The 25,625-nt window shown below is 40.2% G+C and overlaps 2 protein-coding genes across 9 annotated transcripts in view; one reads left to right on the plus strand and one right to left on the minus strand.

Moving 5' to 3' along the window:
- LOC105476058 (ring finger protein 19A, RBR E3 ubiquitin protein ligase) overlaps positions 1-25,625 on the plus strand; it is a 116,157-nt gene that overhangs the window by 87,147 nt on the left and 3,385 nt on the right. Inside the window, exon 12 of one of the 3 annotated variants that reach the window (XM_071067949.1) lies at positions 75-171. The exons of the other annotated variants lie outside the window; for them this stretch is intronic. Coding sequence (XP_070924050.1) covers positions 75-171 — 97 coding nt within the window. The remainder of the gene's footprint in view (positions 1-74; positions 172-25,625) is intronic. 3 annotated transcript variants of the gene reach the window in all.
- Positions 1-25,625, minus strand: part of LOC105476063 (sperm associated antigen 1) — a 78,938-nt gene that overhangs the window by 19,831 nt on the left and 33,482 nt on the right. For all 6 annotated transcript variants that reach the window (XM_011731696.2, XM_011731693.2, XM_011731695.2 and 3 more), the window contains exons 9-13: positions 24,558-24,664; positions 23,660-23,819; positions 8,765-9,121; positions 8,275-8,374; positions 1,705-1,857 (exon numbers count right to left, since the gene is read on the minus strand). In XM_011731696.2, coding sequence (XP_011729998.2) covers positions 1,705-1,857; positions 8,275-8,374; positions 8,765-9,121; positions 23,660-23,819; positions 24,558-24,664 — 877 coding nt within the window. The remainder of the gene's footprint in view (positions 1-1,704; positions 1,858-8,274; positions 8,375-8,764; positions 9,122-23,659; positions 23,820-24,557; positions 24,665-25,625) is intronic.

A 25,625-nucleotide genomic window follows, 5' to 3' on the forward strand; every position in this document is an offset into this window, starting at 1 on the left:
GAGACTGTGGGTGCCAGAGGTTCAGTGTCATCTCACCCCATCACAGATAATGGATGTATGTCCCTTTCTTCTAGGCAGGCTGGGATCAGACAGGTTCCCTGTGACTACCAAGAGAGTGGTTGTCAGCTCTGCCTATGTATCTTTCCAGCAGGGCTGGGACCACATGGGAAGGTAAGGTCTGATTTTAAAACTTACCTTGAATTACCATTCTCATTTTCGACAATTTTGTTTAAGGTCTCTTCACGTTCTCTCGGCATCCTTCAAAGCCCCCTCAAGTGCTCTCTCCACAAGTTCCGCCCATTCAGACACAGGTGGCGTGGTCGCTCTGTGATCCCTTCCCCCAGCCTGGGGATGAACTGCTGTACACTGTTTCTACCCAGCTATATTCTAGTGTGCTTAAAGACGGACATCATGTCGTTTTTTCCCCTTTTTTCTTTTTTGAGGGAAGCAGGCCGTGGTCCAGGACAGGGTACAGTATAACATATAAATATTTCAGAAGTTATACTTTAAGCAAATGGGATCAGAAAATATCATACATAACTAGAAATGTTTTTCCCCTTTTTTCTTTTTTGAGGGGAGCAGGCCATGGTCCAGCACAGGGTACAGTGTAACATATAAATATTTCAGAAGTTATACTTTAAGCAAATGGGATCAGAAAATATCATGCATAACTAGAAATGTTATCCAACTAGTAATTTTTCAAATTTCACCGGAAAGCAATTGATGAAGTCTGGAAGTTTTTACCTTCCCATTCTCATGCTGGGAGTAAATAGGTCATAATATAAATTAAATCCAAATTATTTGCTATTTCACCATTATAAATTACTACTCATCCTAGATAAGTGTCTATTTACAAGGGCATATGACAGAAATATCTGGCGGGCTCATGAAGATTGCTGTTTTCCTCAGGAGAAACAACAGATATGTTTCCACTGTCAGATACGGTGCCAGTGAACACCTGCAAATCCCGTGGGAGGAGAGGATTCAACACAGCAGTTTTCACCACATTTTTGGATCTTATTCTACAGCTAGTACTGATTGATTTACTTATTTAATTTTAATTTTTTTTTTGAGATGGAATCTTGCTCTGTTGTCCAGGCTGGAGTGCAGTGGTGTGATCTCAGCTTACTGCAGTCTCCACAGCCTGGGTTCAAGCAATTCTCCTACCTCCTGAGTAGCTGGGATTACAGGCGCCTGCCACCACACCCAGCTAATTTTTGTATTTGTAGTTGAGATGAGGTTTCGCCATGTTGGCCAGGCTGGTCTCAAACTCCTGACCTCAAGTGATCTGCCTGCCTTGGCCTCCCAAAGTGCTAGGATTACAGGCATCAGCCACCGTACCCAGCTACTAGTACTGATTTTATGATAGCAATGTAAATACCTTCTTATCACCACCTATATTTAAGCAGCACATATGAGTTATATCCTGTGTTACTAAGATCAAAAAATATATATATAGATTGAGCAGTAATAAATAGATCAGAAAACAAATACAAAGGCATTATAGAACAACTCAGAGTGTATTAAGAGAGAGTCAGAAATTAAGGAAGAGAACCATTTGATGTAATGGAGTAAAAGGCGGCAATCATTGAGGCGATAAAAGTAACTGAGAACACAGCTATACTTTGACATGTTCTTGAAGGAGGGGAAGGGAAAAACAGTACAAAACAACTAGATTTTAGGTAGCTGCCTCAGATTAATTACCTGTTAACACTGTCATTTGCAAGCTGGAGACCGCAGTCTATCTGCAACACTGTTTTATAATCCACATAAGCTTTCCCATACTGCTCTAGGGTTTCATAGGCCATTGCCCGCCGCAGAAGAGGTTTCATTGAGAATGGATGAAGTTCCAGAGCCCTAAAGAAGACAAAAATATTATATACCATTTGTTTTGAAAAATGGTCTTTCGTATATACTTCAGTGAGTAGATACTGCGTACTAAACTCTCAAATATGTACACATCCGAGACTTCGTCTTGGGAACCAGGCAACATGCCAGAAAGGCAAATCCAGAGTAAGAGAGCAATCACATTTGTGTTCCTTTCTTTTAAACCAATAGCAAAGCACTCTGCATTTACTCTCTCCCACTGAGGCGAGAGCTCCCTGGCAGCATGCCCTGGCATCCCCAGTCCCCTAACAGAGCAGCATGGCACAAGGCACAGAGCAGGGTTTCAACAGATTCTTGTCGTTGACAGATTAAAAAGAAAATTCTTATTTGCATCTATGTATTTAATAATAAAGTACAGAACCATAAAAGTTGCATCACATTTTGAAAATCGGCACTCTAAAACTTATTAGTTTATTATGATTCACTTGCTGCAAAAGGGCTTCAAAAACAGACCAGAAGGGAATCAAGGAACTAAACATACAATGATTTCTTCTAAGTCATGAATTTTCATCTTGCATGTTTTATTCTTATGAAGTGTTTCCAATATCACTAAAGATGTATCTCATGGTTGTGTTTTTTGGTTTTGTTTGAAGTGTTTAAAGCTACTTCAGCACTTAATATACTTCATTATATTCTGAAGTAGAACAATAAAAAAACTGTACATATAATCCTCGATTTACAATATGGTTATGTCCCAATAATCCCATGGTAAACTGAAAATATGTTAAGTCAAAAGGCAGCACAGAGTCTTTGGTTAAAGAATCACCAATGCTTAAAGACTGAAACCTTGTGGTTGTGTATCCCTTTCACACCATGGTAAAGTTAAAAAATTGTAAATTCGGCCGGGCGCGGTGGCTCAAGCCTGTAATCCCAGCACTTTGGGAGGCCGAGACGGGCGGATCACGAGGTCAGGAGATCGAGACCATCCTGGCTAATACGGTGAAACCCCGTCTCTACTAAAAATACAAAAAACTAGCCGGGCGAGCTGGCGGGCGCCTGTGGTCCCAGCTACTCGGGAGGCTGAGGCAGGAGAATGGCGGGAACCCGGGAGGCGGAGCTTGCAGTGAGCTGAGGTCCGGCCACTGCACTCTAGCCCGGGCGACAGAGCGAGACTCCGTCTTAAAAAAAAAAAAAAAAATTGTAAATTGAACCACTGTAAGTTAAGGACCATCTGTATTTATGAATGAAAACTATACTACTCTTGGCTTTAACAAAATCAACAGAAGCTGCAAAGAAGTCCTCCATGCAGAGATCCTATGAAGAGCCTCCTTTCTATATAACCTACTAACTAGCATCTGCACCAGACTGTCCACATTGAAGATTGTGGATTTATTCTTTCAGCTCATGCTATAAGCAGTTAACATATCAAGTAGTTAACTTTCCAGGAAAGCATGAGCAAGGGCTGCTTTCTTTAACTTGTTTTTTTTCCAACAGTCTTAGAAATCTGCTGTGTATTCCTGTCTATAATGATTCAGCAATGAGGAAACATTGACAGAGTATCTGCTATGTGCTAATCACTGTAGACTTCCCCATCTAATCTCACAACAAACCTGTCAGATAAATATTAATATGTTCATTATGTGGGTGAAGAAACAGAAACATGAGGAGTGATGTGCCCACAGGTCAGTTCTTTCTAAGGTGAGCTTCGTGAACGCAAGGGCATTGCCTGTCCTGAGCACCGCTATATTCCTAGTCCTAGATCAACACCTGGGTCATGAGAGGCACTTGGCAAACTTCTCTGTGAGCCCTCAAGAGCCTACACTCTGCCTAACGCAGTACACACAGAACCACTGCAAATGAAGGAACTCTGAGTCATCTGCCACTCAGACCACTCCCCACATCATACAGATACTCAGCTGCACTTGTGGGAGCCCTTCTAGCGTATCATTGAAGTTATTCTAGAAATGCTGTTAAACTTAATCTGCTTCACTTCTCTGAAAAAATAACCAATTTCACTCTGCCTAGGTGTTAGGATTGTGATTGATTTTAATGATCATCTTTGTGCTGTGCTAGTTTTTTCTTAAGTTTTCTATAATAGGTAACTGGTTTTTTTTAAACAGTAAATGTTATTTAAAATATAAAATTAAAATCAAGTAAACATATTTCAACACTAGACAATAGATCCGTGAGTATTAGGATCTGTCACCTGTACCACTGCCTTAAATTTAGTTCAGTTTATTGTTTAGGTAATATTAACTCTATGAGCAGAGTCACAACCATGTGACTACCTTCACTTCACAGAAGACTTCCAATGACCAAGGTGCCATTTATCTATTCAAGATGGCCTTAAGCCAAGCTTGGGATCTAAAATTGATGAGATGATGTATTTAATTTTTAGCACTTTCTGCCCAGTAAATGCAAGATTTTTTTCTGTAACCGCAATCCTGCAAATGAATATGAACTTATTAATGGAAATTCCATTAAGGAAAAAAACCACCCATACATAAAAGTAAGCACAGAGAACTTTTGAAGCAGAGCTCACAAAAGAGGCTATCTATTCAAGGTAACACAGTTAAGACCCTAAAGAATCTTCTAATTTCAAGACTGTTAGAGTAGCAAAGATAAGAAAAAGCAGAGAACTGGCCAGGCATGGTGGCTCAAGCCTGTATGTAATCCCAGAACTTTGGGAGGCTGAGGCTGGTAGACCACTTGAGGCCAGGAGTTCAAGACCAGCCTGGCCAAGACCTGTTTCTACTAAAAAAAGAAAAAAAGTACAAAAATTAGCTGGGTGAGGTGGTGCACACCTGTAATCCCAGCTACTTGGGAGGCTGAGGTACAAGAACCACTTGAACCCAGGAGGTTCAGAGGCTGCAGTGAGCCAAGATCATGCCATCGCACTCCAACCTGGGTGATAGAGACTCTGTCTCAAAAAAAAAAAAAAAAAAAAAGAAGAAAGAAAAAGAGAAAGAAAGAAAAGAAAAAAGAAAAAGCAGAGAATTACTAGGCAACATTCATTTGTATTTAGCCTGTTGAAATGTCCTCAATGGAAAGTCACCAAAAGACTTTTGGTGTGGTTTAGATAAACCAAAAACGTTCTGATAGATAAGAAAAGTGAAGTTTTTTCTTTCTCAGTGTTTGACTCCTGATACCACTTATCTGGTAATAAGAAGTTTTGGGCCAGGAGCAGTGGCTCATCCCTGTAATCCCAGCACTTTGGGAGGCCAAGCCAGGTGGATCACTTGAGGTCAGGAGTTCAAGACCAGCCTGGCCTGCAGCATGGTGAAACCCCTTCTCTACAAAAAATATGAAAAATTAGCCAGGCGTGGTGGCAAGTGCCTGTAATCCCAGCTACTCGGGAGGCTGAGGAAGGAGAATCACTTGAACCCGGGAGGCAGAGGTTGCAATGAGCCGAGGTTCACGCCACTGCACTACAGCCTGGGGGACAGAGCAAGACTCAGTCTCAAAAAAAAACAAAAAACAAAAAACAAAAAAAAAAACCTCATGGAACTCTCCAAAGAGCAAAAGATAATTAACTGAAAAACTAAAAAAACAAAACAAAACAAAAAAACACAAAAACTCCCTTTAACATGTATGCAATCTATTTGAATATAATCACTTGAGCTAAAAAGATGTTCACAAAAGCAGAGTGGCTTCTCTAGCCTTAAACAAGATTGAGAATCACTGCTTTAGTGTAAAATCACTCCCTGCTGGGCCTCATCTCCATTTCTCTTACACTGGAATTGGTAGGCCAGCTATCAAAGAAAACATCTGAGTAGATCGGTCTCTACAGAGGTCAGCACCAACAGCAAGGCCAGGTTCCTTGCCTAGAAAACAGCTCTTAAGTTAGTTAGCACAACCTACCTAAACCGACGTCCACTTCCCTCTCAGGCAAGCCATCTCCTGCCCTCCCCTAGGACAAGCCCCCACTCTAGCTTCCCTGGACACTATGGCTGGAGTCCCATCCTTGACTTCCTCCTGTGTCTACACTGAAACGCAGCCAATTTTAGCCAGTAAATGTTCATCGCTTTAGAGGATCTCAGGTAAGGACAACACAAATCCACTCTTCTGCAGCAGCTCTAATGTTAGGGGTCTCAAGTTTTAACTAAAATGTCCTGACCTCCCTCACTGTGGAAAGGCCTAAAACAAGTCTGAAGGGTTATGTATTAGAAACAGACACTTGAGCTGAAAGGATGTTGGCTGCAAATCACCACGGGCTTGGTATCCAACAAATTCACATGGTCTGTTCTGTTAAGAGCACTAGTAAAAGCCCTTAACAACTGGCTCTCTGGGTAAAGAAAAAAGGAGGGGTGGGAAGCCCAGATTTGTGGCATTTGCTCATTTCATAGTATTAAATGGTATCCCACCATGGCAGATTTCAAAATATCAACTTGACATCAACCAGCTCACAAAATCCTGAAAAATGTGATAATTAGCGAGTATGAGCCAACACAACTGAGGATGCGGTCTGATGTCAGGTCAAAGAGAATATAAGTATTATTCACTTCAAATTTAGATATGTAAAACTGGCAAAAAAATCCAAGTGCCTCCAGGCCTTCTTTTTAAACTTAGGCACAGATACTAGCAAGCTTTACCCGTATCAATAAACTGATACAGTCAATGAAAACAATACTAAATTACTGACCTTGTAAACAGTGTCCACATAATCTACTGTTCAAACTAGAGGTTCTGAGAGTATTATATGAGACAACATGGGTAAGCCAGAGCTGTGTTAGTCAAACTAGGACATGACTTCTTCTTTTGGGCTTCTTATTACTTAATGGTGGAAAACAATGTTTTATTATGTAGATATTTACCATCCAGGCAGGTAACTTATTGAGTACCATGGGTGACTAATATGCTTCGAGGGGTACAAAGCTGTGTAAGACATGGTTCCTCAGAGGCTACCAGAGGCTGGGAAGGGTAGGGGGAAGTGGGGGACAGGCAGAGATTTGTTAAAGGATACAAAATTACAGCTAGATAGGAGGCACAAGTTCTAGTATTCTATAGCACTGTAGGATGACTATAGTTAACAACGATACATAGTTTCATATATATGTATATGTATATATGTGTATATATACATGTATACATATATACACATATACATATACTTCATATATATGGATATATATGGATAACTTCATATATATATGGAGAAGTTATCAGGCTTCTCCAGTAGTCTAGGAGTGATATGAAAAGAGCACGAATTAGGGCGGTAGCAGTGGAAATGAGAAATGAAAAAAGTTTGCACAATCTTCTATAACTCTCTTCATATATATACACACACATATATACATATATACATAAATATACATATATACACATGTATGTGTATATACATATATACATATATATACATATGTGTATATATAAATATGTGTGTGTGTATATATGTAAAGTTTACAGTAGAGTCTCTTGTCTGTTGCCCAGGCTGGAGTGCAGTCGTGGGATCTCGGCTCACTGCAACAACGTCTGCCTCCCAGGTTCAAGCGATTCTCCTGCTTCAGCCTCCCGAATAGCTGGGACTACAAGGGTGTGCCACCACACCCAGCTAATTTTTGTATTTTTAGTAGAGACCAGGCTTCATCATGTTGGCTAGGACGGTCTCAAACTGACCTGAAGCAATCTGCCCACCTCGGCCTTCCAAAATGCTGGGATTATAGGCATGAGCCACCGCGCCTGGCCACATCATATATATTGAAGCATCACTCGGTACCCCATAAATATGTACAGTGATTAGTTGTCTATTAAAAAAAGAAAAGACATGGTTCCTAACCTCAATGTGTTTAAACCCCCTTCAGTGGATAACAGGACTTAGAGGTGTGACCAAGTGTCAGTGTAGGTGTTATAGGCCTGCAGATGACCAGGAAGTCTGGGGCACCCAAGAAGGTAGAGAGAAGGGGTAGCTGAGCAAGAACTTCAGAAGCTAAGATATGCAAAGGGCATTACCACCATTAGGGGCAACCTGGGCAAGGGCTCAGAGAACAGGGTGGGCGAGAGTAAGCAAGTGGTCCAGTAGACCAAATGGAAGCAGAAACTTGCTTGGAGGCAGTGTGGTGACAGAGAAGTTTACAGTTATTTCGAAGCCAATACTGAGCCATTAAAGGCCTGTTGGAAACAATCTGAACAAAATAATGTTTCAGGAGAGTTATTCTGATGCCGCAGTGGATTGGAATTAGTTATCAGGCTTCTCCAGTAGTCTAGGAGTGATATGAAAAGAGCACGAATTAGGCAGTAGCAGTGGAAATGAAAAAAGTTTGCACAGTCTTCTATGACTCTCTTCATATACATGAGATAATTTCTGATTTTTATGCATCAATCAATTAACATACCATAAAGCTCTTAAGAAATTAGATCCTTAGGCAGAAAATTTAGGATCTTGGATATTGCATTCACCACAATGAAATTATAACAATCTCTTGACAAACCTGAAAACGTGCAGTTTACCTGTTACAATCTTGAATGCAGCCACTGCAGTTTCCTCCTTTTAGGTAACATGCTGCTCTATTTGAATATAAGATACTTAGATCATCTGCAATTTCACTTCCTAAAAATCACATTTAATTAAATACAGTTAAAATCCATTAGCAAGATCACAGTTCACCAGAATTACAAGACAGCCGAGGTCTCCGGTGGGGTGGCACTGCAGTCCTACAGACTGATCATGCAGAACTCGGCGGAGCTGCTACCCGCAATAGCCACCAAGGGAAAGCCCGGCGGGGACGGAGGCAAATGTGCCTGGCCGGGAACATGCCCGCATTCCAAGGTGCTGCTCACTGAGGTCAGGTGGCACGGCGCTCTTAGTCACCTGGGAGGAATGCAGCGATGCCGGCGCCTGTCATTCAGGAGGCGGCGGCGCCTCTCCCACGGGGCCCCTGGGGGTCGGGTGAACCGCAGAGCAAGGGGCCCGGGAAGCGGCGGGGCGCGGCGCACCTACCTGCCGGCTCCAGAAGCGCGATTGCCGCCGAGTACTTGCTGGCCGCCTCGGCGAACTGCCCGCTTCGGAACAGCTCGTTGCCCTGGCTCTTCAGGCCGGCGGGGCTAAGTGGGGCGGCGGGGGTCTCCGCGCCCGGTCCGCCGCCCGGATGCCCGGTGGCGCCGCCGCCCGCCGCCGCCGCCGCAGAGGCCCGCCGCGGGCTCCGCTTGTCCGCGCCCGCCTCCGGGGTCTGGCCCCGCCGCGGCGCGCCCCTTGCCGGCCGCTTGCCACCCTCGGCTTTGCCAGTCAGCTTCTTCTGGATGTTGCCCATGGCACACGGCTGGGCGGCGCGCGCGGCTCCCGCCGGCTCCGCGGGCTCTGTGGGGAAGTGGATGCGGGAAGTGAGGGTTTGCATCACTGGGAAAGCTGCCGGGGAGGCCGCGGGGGCGCCCGGCGCGGAGGGCGGGCTCTGGGGAAGCCGGGTCGGGCTCCGCCCCTGCGGGCGGAGCTGGTGTTGGACGACCTCTGCCGCCCGTCGGCCCAGTCCGCGCCCTCGGGGCCTCTGCGGCTTCCTGAGGACTCGGCTCCCGAGCTCCGGCCAGAAACCTACCCTGCCTGTAACTGTTTAAGCGCTGAAGGGCCTGTGGCTGAAAACCGGCACCTCAGAGCCATTCCCTTCATCAAGCCCACCTGTCCAGTTAGAGCTTACAAAATACGTACTTTTTTGAATGGAGTTGCAAAAACTTGAATACAATTATAGTATCCAACACGGAGGCACCTTTCCTTATTTTAAAATATTAGGAGAAAAAGATTTGAAAGAAAAATAAAGCGTAAGTGATTTTTAAGTCATTTTAAAAGTGAATTTAGCAAAAAAACTCACAAATTAGGCACCTAGTTTTTAAGCTTAAAGGGAGCCTTAAAAACAGTAAATTTTCCATCCCATTGCCTTATTCAAACTAAAAATTTATTTGATTTTGATTAGGAGTTCGGGTATTAATAGCTTTAATAGTTGTTGAATCTATTTTTAAATATGAAAAGGATGTATAAATATTTAATTTATGGTGTCTTATCAATATTTAAAACAAAGCAATTAATCATTTCAAAACACTGTTAAAACGTACTTAAATATGGAGATTTCCAAGCTTTCTCTAACTAATTCTTATCTGATTCTTAATGGATATATTTTCCATTCTCTTTCATGAATGGTAAAGCCAAGATTTTAAGCATAGAGACAGAAGGAACAGAAAAGCACAATTATTTAAGTGAAAATCAGTAGGTGATCACCTTAAGACAAGCATCAAGTATAAAAACACATTAATAAATACTGTTTCCTATATAGCAGAATAACATTCAATTTGGATCACCAGCCAAAGGGATCTTAATTAAAACAATAAAAAATATTTTGCTATAAAGATAAATCTGCAGATTAAACCCAGCAGGGTTATTAGAGTAAGGCTCCAGTTTTCATGTGGTTTCTGTCAGTCAGGTTCTCCACCAGAAACTGGGTGAAAGCACAAAAGTCAGGGTTGGCAGAAACAATGGTCAGCTTGGTATTACTTTCACCCCTTTGTACAGTATCCCCTCAGGTCTGACCAATACTATCACGGCAGTTCATTTAGAACTAATATGGGTCACATTCATCCTAATACCAAGTATTATCATTCCCACTTTACAAATGAGGCAACAGAGAAACAAGGAAGAAGCCAAGGAATGCGCTTTAGTACACAGAGCTAGAAGCCAGCATAACTCGGATTTGTTTTTATTTTTATTATTTTTATGTATTTATTTTGACACAGGGTCTTGCTCTGCTGCCCAGGGTGGAGTGCAATGGGGCCATCATAGCTCACTGCGGCCTCGACCTCTGTGGCAGGCAATCCTCCCCTTAGCTTCCAGAGTAGCTGGGACGACAGGCGAGAGCCAGCCACGATGCCTGGCTAATTTTTAAAATTTTTTATACAGATGAGGTCTTGCTGTGTTGTCCAGGATGGTCTCAAAGTCCTGGTCTCAAACAATCCTCTCTCCTTGGCCTCCCAAAGTGCTGGGATTGCAGGCATAAGCCACTGTGCCCAGCCATAACCCAGATTTGAACTGAATGCAAAGCATTCTTTCCTTAAGACTGAAATGGCCCTAAACAACTCTGATAGTCTCTGGACAGGTAAAGAGAGGCCCAAATATGAAAGACTTGTGAGTTCTGTTGGGTGTTGGGATACCCATGGGACAATGTAGTGGAGCTGTTCAGGGGGTGGCTCCACATGTAGATCAGAGAAGTGGCCTTATCCAGAGACAGTGACTTGGGAGTTACTAATATATAAAAGTTTGGGGCCGGGCACGGTGGCTCATGCCTGTAATCCCAGCACTTTAGGAAGCTGAGGCAAGCAGATCATGAGGTCAGCAGTTCGAGACCACCCTGGCCAACATGGTGAAACCCTGTTTCTACTAAAAATACAAAAATTAGCTGGGCATGGTATTGGATGCCTGTAATCCCAGCTACTCAAGAGGCTGAGGCAGGAGAATCATTTGGACCCAGGATGTGGAGGTTGCAGTGAGCCAAGATTACACCATTGCACTCCACCCTGGGCGACAAGGCAAAACTCCATCTCAAAAAAAAAAAAAGTTTGGGTGTGGAACTGGCAAGGTGGCTTACTCCTGTAATCCCAGCATTCTGGCAGGCTGAGGCAGGAGGACTGCTTGAGGCCACTAGTTTGAAGCAAACCTGGGCAACATAGCAAGACTCCATCTCTACAAAAAATAAAAATAAAAGTTTGGATGTAGATGGGATCACTCAAAGGCTCACAAGGATCCCTGAGATATACTAACACTTAAAAGGATGAACAGAGGAAAAATCTACAGTGTAGGCACAGAAATGCCTAGAAATGAAAGAAAAAAAAACAGGAGCGCATACTGCCTCAGAAACACCAAGAATAGTTTGGGAAGAAAGGAGTCAACAATAACAACTATCAAAGGAATGAATGGCCAACAGTGTAGCCTCAAGTAGGGTAGTGTGAGCGGTTGATAAACCAAAAATCCTCAGCAAAATACTAGCAAACAGATTCAACAGCATACTGAATGGATTATACCCCATGGCCAAGTGGGATTTATCCCAGGAATACAAAGATAGTTCAGCATTAGAAAATCAATCAATGCCAACACACCTCATTAACAGAAAAAGTAAAGAATTGCATACATGATCCCACAATTGATGCTGAAAAGGCATGACAAAATCCAACATGCTTTCATGATTAAAAAAAAAAAATAAAAACTCAGAAAACTAGGAATAGAAGTGAAATTCCTCAACATAATAAGGCATATTTATGAAAAACCCAGAGCCAACATCACATTCAAAGATAAAAGTAATGAAAGCTTTCCCCTAAACATCATCAACAAGACAAGGATGCCCATTTTCACCACGGCTATTCAACACTGCACTAAAAGTTGTAGACTGATCAATTAGGCACTAAAATGAAATAAAAGGCATCCAAATTGGAAAGAAAATAAAACTATCGGCCGGGCGCGGTGGCTCAAGCCTGTAATCCCAGCACTTTGGGAGGCCGAGACGGGCGGATCATGAGGTCAGGAGATCGAGACCATCCTGGCTAACACAGTGAAACCCTGTCTCTACTAAAAAATACAAAAAATTAGCCGGGCGAGGTGGCGGGCGCCTGTAGTCCCAGCTACTCAGGAGGCTGAGGCAGGAGAATGGTGTAAATCCGGGAGGCGGAGCTTGCAGTGAGCTGAGATCTGGCCACTGCACTCCGGCCTGGGCAACAGAGCGAGACTCCGCCTCAAAAAAAAAAAAAAAGAAAAAAGAAAAGAAAACTATCTCTATTCATAATTATATGATCCTATTTATATTTAAAAAAAGAATCCACCCCTCTTCACCACCCCCACCAAAAAAAAAAAACCTAGAGCAATAAACAAATTCAGCTAAGTTGTAGGGTATAAGTTGTAGGGTACAAGATCAACAAGCCAAAATCAGTGTTTCTATACACTAGCAGTCAACAGAGCAAAAAGGAAATCAAGGAAACAATTATATTTATAATAGCATCCAAAAGAATAAAATATCTAGGAATAAATTTAACCAAGGAGATAAAAGTATTACTTTAAGAAATTTTTTAAATGACTTGAATAAATGGAAATATATCCTGTAATCATGGATAGGAAGACTTATTGTTATTAAGGTTAAAATGTCAATACTACTCAAAGCAATCTACAGATGCAACACAATCCTATCAAAACTTTTTGCAGAAATGGAAAAGACAATTCTTAAATTCATACAAAATTGAAAGGAATTCAGAATAGCCAAAAAGATCCTGAAAAAATAAAATCAAAGGGCTCTCTTTTCTCTCTCTTTTTTTTTAGACAGGGTCTCACTTTAATGATATATTAGTCAGGGTTCTCTCTAGAGGGACAGAATTAATAGGATATATATATGTAAAGAGGAGTTTATTCAGTATTAACTTACACAATCACAAGGTCCCACAATAGGCTGTCTGCAAGCTTGGGGAGCGTGGAGAGCCAGACCAAGTCTCAAAACAGAAGAACTCAGAGTGTGATGTGATGTTCGAGGGCAGGAAGCACCCAGCACGGGAGAAAGATGTAGGCTGGGAGGCCAGTCTCTCCTTTTCATGTTTTTCTGCCTGCTTTATATTCGCTGGCAGCTGATTAGATTGTGCCCACCAGATTAAGGGTGGATCTGCCTTCCCCAGCCCACTGACTTAAATGTTAATCTCTTTTGGCAACACCCTCAGACACACCCAGGATCAATACTTTGTATCCTTCAATTCAATCAAGTTGACAGTATTAACCATAACAACCACCCCTTGTCAACCTGAACCCATATACATTTCCCAAGATTATACATAATCTTCAAATAAAGACAATAATAAGGTCATAATTATACCTAACATAATACAACTGTCCTTTGTACAACCAGAAATGCACCAATCCCCAACCCAAATACTATAACATAAAGTGAATAATACTTAAATGCTGATATGAAGTCAATCTTATGTCACATGATAAAGGAAAAAGGAAATAAAATGAAGACATTTTCTTAGTACAAATGTATACCTGCACAAACATGTTTTTAACAAAAGGAGAGAATACTCATGACAATTACAGTCCCCATTTCTGCAGCTGGTCACGTGGGCATAGCTGGTATTGACTACCTTCTTCTACTACCCATTCTGTATTCCCTTTGCCTTCAGTAAGCACCTCAGCAGGTCTTGGGTTTTTTTCTGATGGAGTGCCCCAAACCTTCATTCCGGAAGGGTCTGGGACATTTGTAGTCCTGGCTGGATTGGGTTGTTGCAGTTTCCCATTGACCTTAATCAGAGGACATAGTAATACTAAGAGACGCCCTCATGGATCTCCTGCATTCCATGCATACTCTTCCTTACCTCCACTGTGGAGTAGACTGATTTCATTTTGAGAGTCCAGGTCAATCACCCCATTACATATCTGTAATCCCAGCACTTTTGGAGGCTGAGATGGGAGAATGTCTTGAGCCCAGGGGTTCAAGACCACCCTAAGCAACATAATGAGACCCCTGTCTCTACAAAAAATAAAAATGAAAAAATTAAGCAGGGATGGTGCCATGTGTCTGTAGTCCAGGCTACTCAGGATGAGGTAGGAGGATCACTTGAGCCCAGGAGTTAGAGGCTGCAGTGAGCTATGATTGTGCCACTCTGCACTTCAGTCTGGGCAACAGAGAGAGACCTTTTCTAAAAAAAGGAAGGAAGGAAGGAAGGAAGGAAGGAAGGAAGGAAGGAAGGAAGGAAGGAAGGAAGGAAGGAAGGAAGGAAGGAAGGAAGGGGAAAACACAGGAGTAAATATTTAAACCTTGGATTTGACAATGGATTCTTATATATGATATCAAAAGTACAAGCAACAAAAGAAAAAATACCTGAAAAAAATCTTTCTTAAGGGGGGCTCTGAAAAAAATTAGATAAATTGGACTTCATATAAAAATTAAAAACTTGTACATCAAAGGAAATTATCAAAAAACTTAAAAGATAGCCCACAGAATGGGAAAAGTATTTGCAAATCATATTTAATAAGGGTCTAGTATCTAGAATGTATAAAAAATGCTTACAACTCAACAATAAAAAGATAAATAACCCAATTAAAAATGGGCAAAGAGGCCAGGCGCGGTGGCTCACGTCTGTAATCCCAGCACTTTGGGAGGTCAAGGCAGGTAGATCACCTGAGATCAGGGGTTCGAGACCAGCCTGGCCAACATGGTGAAACTCCATCTCTACTAAAAATGCAAAAAATTAGCCGGGCGTGATGGTGGGAGCCTGTAATCCCAGCTACTCGGGAGGCTGCAGCAGGAGAATTGCTTGAATCTGGGAGGCGGAGGTTGCAGTGAGCCGAGATCATGCCATTGTACTACAGCCTGGGCAACAAGAGCGAAACTCCATCTCAAAAAAAAAAAGCAAAGAACTTGAATAGACATTTCTCCAAAGAGGATATACAAATAGCCAATAGGGATTGAAGAGACAGTCAACATAATTAGTTCTTAGGAAAATGCAAATCAAAGCCATAAGGAGCTACCACTACATACCCATTAGGATGGCTTTTAAACAAAAAGGCAGACAATAACAAGTGCTGGCAAATATGTAAAGAAATTGGAACGCTTATTGCAGGTGGGAATGTAAAATGGGATAGCCACTTTGGAAAATAGTCTGCATTTCCTCAAAGTTAAACACAGTATATCACCCAGCAATTCCACTCCCAAATAATGCACAAGAAAATCTAAAACATCTGTTCAAACAAAAATCTGTACATGAGCGTTCACGACAGCATTATTCATAACAGCCAAAAAGTGGAAACGACCCAAAGGTCCAGCAACTGGTGAATAAAGAAAATCTGGTATTATCTACACAATGGAATATTATTTCTACAGAAAAAGGAATGAAGTACTAATGCAAGATGCAACACACATGAACCTTGAAAACATTATGTTAAGTGAAAGACAGATACAAAAGGCTATATACTATGATCCCATTGGTATGAAATACTCAGGATAAGCAAATCCATACAAATAAAAGTAGACTAGTGGTTGCCAGGGGCCCTGGGAAGGGTAAAATGGGCAGTAACTGCCAATAGGTATGAAATTTCTTTATAAAAATGTTCTGAAATTAGATCGTGGTGATAGTTGTACAACTTTGTGAATATTACTAAAATTCACTGAATTTGAAAAGGATGGATTTTACTATATATGAATTATATTAAAATATTTTTAATGCTTATTTTACCTCACTTTTGACAACAAAGGGTACTATTTTTTTTCTATCTCAGCCAATTTGATAGGAAAGAAAAAGAATCTATTTAATTTTCATTTTTATGAGTAATACAAAGTTTATTGATCGTTTCTATTTCTTCATTAGTGATTTGTCTGTTTGTATGCTTTGCCCAGTTTTGTACTAGCACGTCATCTTTTTCTTATTTTGTAGAAACTTTTCATATTATAAGGTTATCAACCCTTTGCCATCTTTCCTAGTTTGTCATTTGTCTTTTAGTTTTTTTACGGCACCTAACATATACATGTTTTTCATTTTCACTAATCAAAATTATTCACCTTTCTCTTTATGATTTTGTTGATGGTTTGAACTCCTGGAAATCTCCAACTTCCACCCTCCTGATCCTGCCGGTTCTAGGACGAGAGAAATACTGATCTATGTTTTATTCTTCTGTTTGTGAGTGACTGTTTAATTTTCTTAGCTTTCATTTTTAAGTAGGAATACCAAGAACACTGCAAGGGAGGGTAGATGCTCACTTTCCTCTGATTGCGTCTCTGTAAGGAGATAGATGGAATAAATACCAAACTCTCTGACAGCTACAGCTGTATGGTGATGGCCACTTCTTCCTTCTAAATGATCTCTACTAGTGAAGGCAAACAGATAGGGAGCTTCCAGGAAAAAGTCCATGAACTCAAATCCCCAGGTGTAATCATCCTGGCCAATAGGCAATTTGTTAATACTGGCCCTTAGAAGGAGAGGCAAAGAAAGCCTATCAATTGTCTTATCTCAGTACCTGACACAGAGCAGGTGCTCAGTAATTGTCAGTTGTTAAATTAAATCCATCAGTTATGTAATACCCCAGTCGGGATGAACTGGGCCTGGCCAACCTGAGTGGAGTTCATAAAGGGACAGCATTACCAGCCAAGGTTACAAAACACAAATTGCTGCCTTTTTCCACGGTCATGGAACATACCCCATAATGACTGAGAATTCTTTCCTGGAATGTGATGAGATGGAGAACCACATGTAAAGATTCCAACCTGATAACTTTCCTCTGGGCTTTAACATGATTTTCCTAAAAGTGACTCAGGTTGCTTCTCTTGTGTCCAAGGCTCTAGCACCTCTTTTCACACTGTATCAAACAATGTAACTTGTCTGAATGTAACTAGTTCAATGTAACTAGAGGTGAATGTAAACTAGTTCGATTGATTTCATTTCATTTTAGGATGAAAAGATTATGTCTGAGTTTCTGGCTATTTATTCTACTTAATCTCAATTTACTTTTCTGATAAAAGGGAACTTACTGGTCTTAAAATTTATATTATATTATTTTTCTAAAAAAAAAAAAAAAAGATGGGGTCTGGCTATGTTGCCCAGGCTGGGATTGAACTTCTGGCCTTAAGCAATCCTCAGCCTCCTGAGCTTCCTGGGACTATGAGTGCATGCCACTGTGCCTAGCTTAAAAATTATATTCTTTGTATCAGAAAGAAACTTACAGCATCCAATGCTCATAGTCGGAGGAGAAATTCTCAAATAAATATTCCAGGCTTCTGTCTTGAGAAACTATCTTATAAAAAGAGGAGCAAGCTGAGTGTGGTGGCATGCCTATAGTCCCAGTTACTCTGGAGCCTGAGGTGGGAGAATCTTTGGCCCAGGAGCTCGAATCCAGCCTGGGTGATATGGCGAGACTCCATCTCAAAACGAAAAAAAGAAAAAGAGAGGCAAATGAACATAAAAACAAGCAGAAGGAAGAATATAATAAAGAGTAAAAATCAATGAAATTGAAAAAAAGAATTTTAAAGCAGAGAAAAATCCATGAAACAAAAGCTGTTACCTTGAAAACATCAATATACATAGCTAAACCTCTAGCCAGTTTGAAAAAGGAATAAAATACAAATTACTAATATCAAAAAGGGGGAGATCACTACAGACCTACCAGACATTAAAATACCAAGGGAGTACTATGAACAGCTCTTATGTAGATAAACTCAACGACTGGAATGAAATGGACTAATTCCTTGAAACTACCAAACTACCAGGATTCAGCTAAGAAAAAACAGATAACCTGAATAGTTGCATATCTATGAAAAAAGTCAAGTTCTTCCTTCCATCCTTCCTTCCTTCCTTCTTCCTTTTTTTCTTTTTTTTTTCTTTTAAGAGATGCGATCTCATTATGTTGACCAGGCTGGTCTCAAACTTCTGGCCTCAAGCTCCTGCCTCAGCCTCCCAAAGTGGTGGGATTTCAGGCATGAGCCACCGGCATCCATTTAGAAATAAAATTCTTAATTCAGAATATTTCACAAAACAAACTTCAGTCCTGCATGGCTTCGCTGGCAAATTCTACCAAACATTTAAAACATATATATATCAATTCTATGCAATCTCTTGCACAAATAGAAGTAGAGGAAGCACATTCCAACTCATCTTATGAGGTTGGCATTGTCCTGATACCAAAACCAGGTTTTTAAAATGAAAAAGTAAAGAAAAAAGGAATAAAAACTATAGTTCAATATATCTCATATCGAATATATTAACAGACAACAGAAGAAAACTATATGACCAAATCAACTGATGCCAAAAAAAAAAAAAAGCATTTAAAAAATCAACATCAATTCAAGATAAAAACTCCCAACCATCTAGAAACAGAAGGCCACTTCATTAAGTTGATACAGGGCATCTATCAAAACCCAACACTTATCATCAAACTTACTGGTAAGACTAAATGCTTGCCCTCTAAGACTGAAAACAAGACACATATGTTCACTTCAGTGCAATAAAGCAAGAGAGAGCAAGAGAGAGAAGAAATGAAAAAATAAAACTCACCTTATTTGCAAACAACATAATTGTCTATGAAGAAAATTCCAAAGAATCTACAAAAAGGATCCTAGAACTTATAAGTGAATTAGCCAGATTGTGCTAGATCAACCTAGAAAATAATCAATTATATTTCTATATTCTAGTAATGAACAACTGAATTTTCAATTTTATAAAATTTTTAAAAATATGATTTACGATAACTTCAGAAAGCTAAAATACTGAAGTATAAATCTGTCAAAGCCTGTGTAGTATCTGTATGCTGCAAAACAAAAAACACTAATGGAAGCAATCAAAGAGGACCTAAATAAATGGAGAGACATACCATGTTCATAGATTAGAAAATGCAATATAGTCACAATGTCATTACTCCTCCAAAGTGATCTATAAATTCAGTTCCATTTCAATCAAATTCCCAGCATGACTTTTTCCCCCTGAGAATGGGAGTCTTGCTGTCACCCATATGGAAGTGCAGTAGCATGATCATGGCTAACTGCAGCCTCAAACTCCTGGGTTCAAGCAATCCTCTTGCCTCAGCCTCCAAGTAGCTAGGACTACAAGCATGCACCACCATGCCTGGCTAATTTTTTTGGATGACTTTTTTTAAATAGAGAAAGACCAATTTTACTCCTTTATATCTGCCATACTATTATTATATTCTATCGTAGATCTTTATATAATGATATATAGAGGAAAATCTCTTGTATTTTACAATGACTAAAAATACAAGACTTTTTTTTTTTTTTTTTTTACAGTGGCGTGATTTCAGGTCACTGCAACCTCTACCTTCTGGGCTCAAGCAATTCTTCTGCCTCAGCCTCCTGAGTGGCTGGGACTACAGGAGTGTGCTACACACCCAGCTAGTTTTTGTATTTTTTGTAGAGACAGGGTTTTGCCATGTTGAACTCCTGCACTCAAGCCATCCACCCACCTTGGCCTCCCAAAGTGCTGGGATTACAGGCATGAGCCACAGTGCCTGGCCCACACAAAGACTTGTGGTAAAATAGTCACCAAATATAAGTCATTGTTAAGTAATTTCATATGATAAATAAATATAATTGAATTAAGAGAAATGGGAGGAATGCAGACCATAAAAAGTAAAATATTCAGAATCTATATCCTAGGGGAAAAAAAGGAAAATATAACAGAAAAAAACTGATTTTAAAACTATGTGTGGCCATGCACGATGGCTTACACCTATAATCCCAGCAATTTGGGGGGCTAAGGCGGGAGGATGGCTTGAACCCAGGAGTTTGAGAACAGTCTGGGCAACACAGGGAGACTTCATCTCTACAAATAATTTTAAAAATTAGCCAGGTGTGGTGGCACACACATGCAGTCTCAGTCAGGAGACTGAGGCAGGAGGATTGCCTGAGCCCAGGAGGTCAAGGCTACAGTGAGCCGTGATCTCATCACTGCATTCTAGCCTGAGCAGCAGAGCAAAACCCTGTCTCAGAAAAATTAAAATGAAAACGATGTGTGAAGGCAAAGGAACTAGAACAGCCAAACAATTCTGAAAAAGAAAAATAAAGCTGAAAAAAAAAATCACACAACCTGATTTTAGACTTAACTGCAAATCTGTGTTAATCAAGACAGTGTGGTATTGATGAAGTGATAGACACATAGGTCAATGGAACAGAATGGAGTGATTCTACTAACTGGTTATACAAATGTAATCTTTTACAAAGGTGCATAGGCAATTCAAAGGAGCAAAGATAGCTTTCAACAAATGGTTTCAGAAAACAGACCAGGTACAGTGGCTTACTTCTCTAATCCCAGTGCTTTGGGAGGTTGAGGTAGGAGGATCGCTTGAGCCCAGGAGGTTGAGGCCAGCCTAGGCAACATGGCAAGACCTTGTCTTTACAACAAATAATTTTTGTTCATTTGTTTGCTTTGTTTTGTTTTTGTTTTTGTTTGAGATAGAGTCTCTCTATCACCCAGGCTGGAGTGCAGTGGTGCAATCTTGGCTCACTGCAACCTCCGCCTCCCGGGTTCAAACGATTCTCCTGCCTCTGCCTCCCAAGTAGCTAGGACTACAGGCACACACTACCATGCCTGGCTAACTTTTGTATTTTTGGTAGAGATGGGGTTTCACCATGTTGGCCAGGCTAGTCTTGAACTTCTGACTTCAGGGGACCCACCCCTCTCAGCCTCCTAGAGCGCTGGGATTGCAGGCGTGAGCCACTGCGCCTGGCCTAAATAATTTTTAAAAATTAGCCAGATATGATGGCACTCAGCTATAGTCCTAGCTGCTTGAGAGCCTGAGGCAGGATCACTTGAGCCCTGGCGGTTGAGGCTGCAGTGAGCTATGATCACACCTCTGCACTCCAGCCTGAACAACAGAGCAAGACCCTATCTCTGAAAAAGAAAAACTTCTAAGAAAATCTTCATGACTTTGATTTAGGCAAAGTGTTCATAGATATAACATCAAAAGCACAGTCCATTTAAAACATTGGATAAATTGTACTTCTACAAAATGAAAAAACCTTTGCTCTGTAAAAGACTGTTAAAAGAATGAAAAAAGCTACAGACAAAAAAATTTTTCAAATCTCATACATAAGAAAGACCTTTCATCAAGATTATAAAAAGAATTCTCGGGACTTAACAGTAGAAAACAACAACCCAATTTTTGAAAAGTGGTGGAATAATTTCAAGAGACACTTCACTAAAAGCAATATAGAGATGGTAAGTGAACACATACAAAGATTCTCATCAGGAAAATGCAAATTAAAACTGATGAGAAACCACTGTACACCTAATAGAATGGGTAAAAAGGGGAAAAAATGCCAATACCAAATGATGGCAAGGATGAGAAGCATCTAGAACTCTCATATGTTACTAATGGCAACGCAAAATGGTATAGCCACTCTGGAAAAGAGTCAGGCAATTTCCAATAAAGTTAAACATATACTTGCCGTATGGACCAGCAGTCCCACTCTTAGGTATTTACTCAGGGGAAATGAAAACATATGTTTACACAAAAACCTGCACATGAGTGTTTATAGCAGTGTTTACTCATAATTACCGAATACTGGAAATAACCCGAATGTCCTTGAATAAATGAATGTATAAACTTTGGTATAACTATTAATGGAATGCTACTCAGCAATAAAAAGGAATGAGCCAGTGGTACATGCAGCTACATGAATGAATCTCAGTGACATGCTAAGTGAAGGAAGCTAGACTAAAAACGTGACATACTTTCCAGTTCCATTTATATGACATTCTAGAAAAGGTAAAGCTATAGGAACAGAGAAGAGCTGGGGTGAGGGAAGGGTTTCACTGAAAGGACAGCAAGAAGGCCTTTTTGGATGGTAGAATTGTTCTGTATCCTGACTATGGTGATGGTTACATGAAACCATACATGTATTAGAACTGTATATTCAAAAGGTCCATTTTTACTATATATAAAATTTTTTAATAATTTTAAAATAACAGGAATTAATATAGCTTATACTTCATCTCACTTCAGATAAGATTTAAAATTATTTCCTTTAACTGTAAGACATATGGTTAATCATGCAAAGCTAAATATAAACCCTAAGAAGATTTGCTGCCAGATCGTATTTACAATCTGGCTAAAAGGCAAGCCTGAATCCTTGAAAAACTGGTTACCTTAATTTCTCCCTTTTGAATCCTTTTTATGTTCTCTCTTCCTTCTCACCTCTCTGATTGTCTTCCTCTTTCTCCCTCCCTCCCTTTCTGTTCCTTTGTCTTTATCCTATCTTAACTGATTGTATTTTAATCTGAAGTGTATACATTACATTATTTTTTGTCATGTAAAAAAATTAAAACTTGTTCTTTATTTTTCAAATGGACTGAACTGAACATTTTGTATCTCTCTCAAAATTAGAATATTCTGTCAAATTACTTACAAGTTGATTTTTACTTGTGAATGATTTTCAAAATTGATACTATCTCCCCCCTCCACTGCCCTGCCCCTGCCGGTTGCTCAGGTGTTCTCAAGAAAGAGGGAAAAGTTTTTTTTGTTTTTTTTTCTTGAGATGGAGTCTCACTCTATTGCTCAGGCTGGAGTACAGTGGCACCATCTTGGCTCACCACAACCTCCACCTCCCTGGTTTAAGCCACTGTCCTGCCTCAGCCTCCTGAGTAGCTGGGATTACAGGTGCATGCCACCACACCCAGATAATTTTTGTATTTTGAGTAGAGACAGGGTTTCACCATGTTGGCCAGGCTGGTCTTGAACTCCTGACGTCATGATGCACCCGCCTCGGCCTCCCAAAATGCTGGGATTACAGGTGTAAACCACCACACCCAGCTGACGGAGGGAAAAGTTTTTATGTCCCTTGTCAAGTGACGAGGCAAATCTTTCCCCTCAAAGTTGACATAACTTTTGATGTTTTATATTATGAAGATAACGCTTTATCTAGTCTAGATTCTCTTAAAATATTGTTTCAAGTGTTAAATTATACTTATTTCTTTTGCATATTTAAAATATTTTTGAGCATATAAATGGGGCTACCCATACCTGTTTTGAAACCAACACATTTGTTTGCAGTCAAGAAGATACATACAAAACAATTATCAGAGAGAGATATTTAAGGTTAACTTGCAAATGGTTTGTGTCATATGAACACAGTCATTTACATTTAAAGGTGGTGACCAGGAATTAAACTGAGCACTAGAAAAAGGTGACAGGTTAAGAAGGAAAATGGGTTTGAGAGATTCTGTCAAGCTGTATTAAGAAAAAGATGAGCGAAGCTGGCTTGTGAATTTACAAGGCAAAGCTAGAAAAACTTTGGTAGATTACGAATTTCTGTACAAATAGAAAAACTGAGCCAGCTCATCATATAAAAAGGCAGTTTTTTACATAACCTAAATAGAAAAGATATTTTACTCTTATCTCCACTGCCATCTTCATGTTTTCTTCCGCTGTCTTTTCCTTCTTCATCTTCAGAGTTTTCTATTTCCTGAATAACCATCCTTTTGCCTTTGGTTTGAGTCTTAGATACAGCTTCAGAATTTTTCAGATCTCTTTCAACCTCTGACAAGGTTTTCTGCAACATAATCACCATATTAAACAAAATATTTTCCTTTAATAATAAATATAACCATTCTTTCAGGTAAAAACATAAAGATGTTGAAAAAAGAATACAACTAAGACACGGCTTTTTTTGGGGTGGCCTTTGTCTGATTGTAATCATACATGTCCACTGTAAAAAAACAAAAACAAAACAAATAAACAAAAAAACCAGTGTAACAAGTATAAAAAATAAAGAAAAAAACACCTAAAATCTTGCTACTCAGATACTACTATTAACATTTTGATAATCATCTTTCTAGATGTTTCTATGCATATATACCCACAGAGATGTATAGTTTTACACAAATGAAATCATGCTACATATGCTGTTTGTTTATTTAAAATATAGAGACGAGGTCTCACTAGGTTGCCCAGTCTAGTCTTAAACCTGTGGGATCAAGCAATCCTCTCACCTCAGCCTCCTGAAGTTCTGGGATTATAGGTGTGAGCTACCACACCCAGCATATATGAAAAAGAAAAATTGATATTTGTCTTTCAGAGGAAGGTTTATAGTTTTGAAAAAAAAGTTAAGATTCTGCTTTCTTCCACTTCAAATAGATGTTAACGTTTTGGGGTGTCTAGAACATACCTACCTTTTAAAGCTGTGACCTAATCTTCAACATAATTTGTTTGGCAAGATTGATACCACTTTAAAATAAATACAGAAACAGCCAACTACAGAATTAGGTGAGAAATCACTTTCTGCACTTACCTTGGCCAACTCATTATCAGGCTCAACATCCAGTACTTTACTCAAATCTTCTATAGCTTCCTGGAGCTTGTTTTGATGTTTATATGTAGTAGCACGACGCAGAAGAGCTGAAAATTTACCAGAATAAAAGGTGTGTTTTTTAATATTTGGCATTATGGTTGCAACATATTTTGCAAGTGGAAGAATATGAGCAGCACAGAATACTTTATGATGTAATTACCCAAAGCTCAACTACACCCATTTTCATGTTGATACACACATAGGAGATGACACTGAGGTACATAAGAGAGGCTGCATCAGGCAACTGTCCCCTCTATAACAACCCTCTGGCCCTCTGGCAGCCCCAGGCCCTGCCAGTGTTTCCAAGGACTAAGAGATTTCATACCTCAACCCTTCACAGGCAACACATTGTATTGCAATATCGGAATGATTTTCACTGATAATAATCCTTTCCTTCTTATAATTATGGTGAGTATTATTTTGCCACTTTTTGAAAACATAGAATCCCTTATCAAAATTTAGTATATTGGCTAGGCACAGTGGCTCACGCCTGTAATCCCAACAATGTGGGAGCCTGAGGTGGGCGGATCACTTGAGGCCAGGAGTTCAAGACCAGCCTGGCCAACACGGCAAAATCCCATCTCTACTAAAGATACAAAAAAATTTTAGCTGGGTGTGGGGGCACACATCTGTAATCCCAGCTACTTGGGAAACTGAGGCAGGAGAATTGTTTGAGCCTGGGAGGTGGAGGTTGCAGTGAGGCAAGATTGTGCTACTGCACTCCAGCCTGGGTGACAGAGCAAGACTCTGTCTCCAAAACAAAACAACAAAAAAAAATAGTGTGTTACTGACCAGCATCTAGCTCAGAATATGGCTCATTAGTGACATCTGTATAGCAATCCTTAAAATGATTAGAAGGAGTTACTTAGCACAGGGAACTGAGAGAATCCTGATGATTAAGTCAGTTAGGTCCAGAAATTAAGCACTTTGATAATTCGTATTTGATTTTTTTGGTACATTTCAATGTATAATTTGATTATTATTTAATACTGACAATGAATGCCTCTC

Source organism: Macaca nemestrina, chromosome 8 (genome assembly GCF_043159975.1).
Source record: "Macaca nemestrina isolate mMacNem1 chromosome 8, mMacNem.hap1, whole genome shotgun sequence".
NCBI classification, from domain to species: domain Eukaryota; kingdom Metazoa; phylum Chordata; class Mammalia; order Primates; family Cercopithecidae; genus Macaca; species Macaca nemestrina.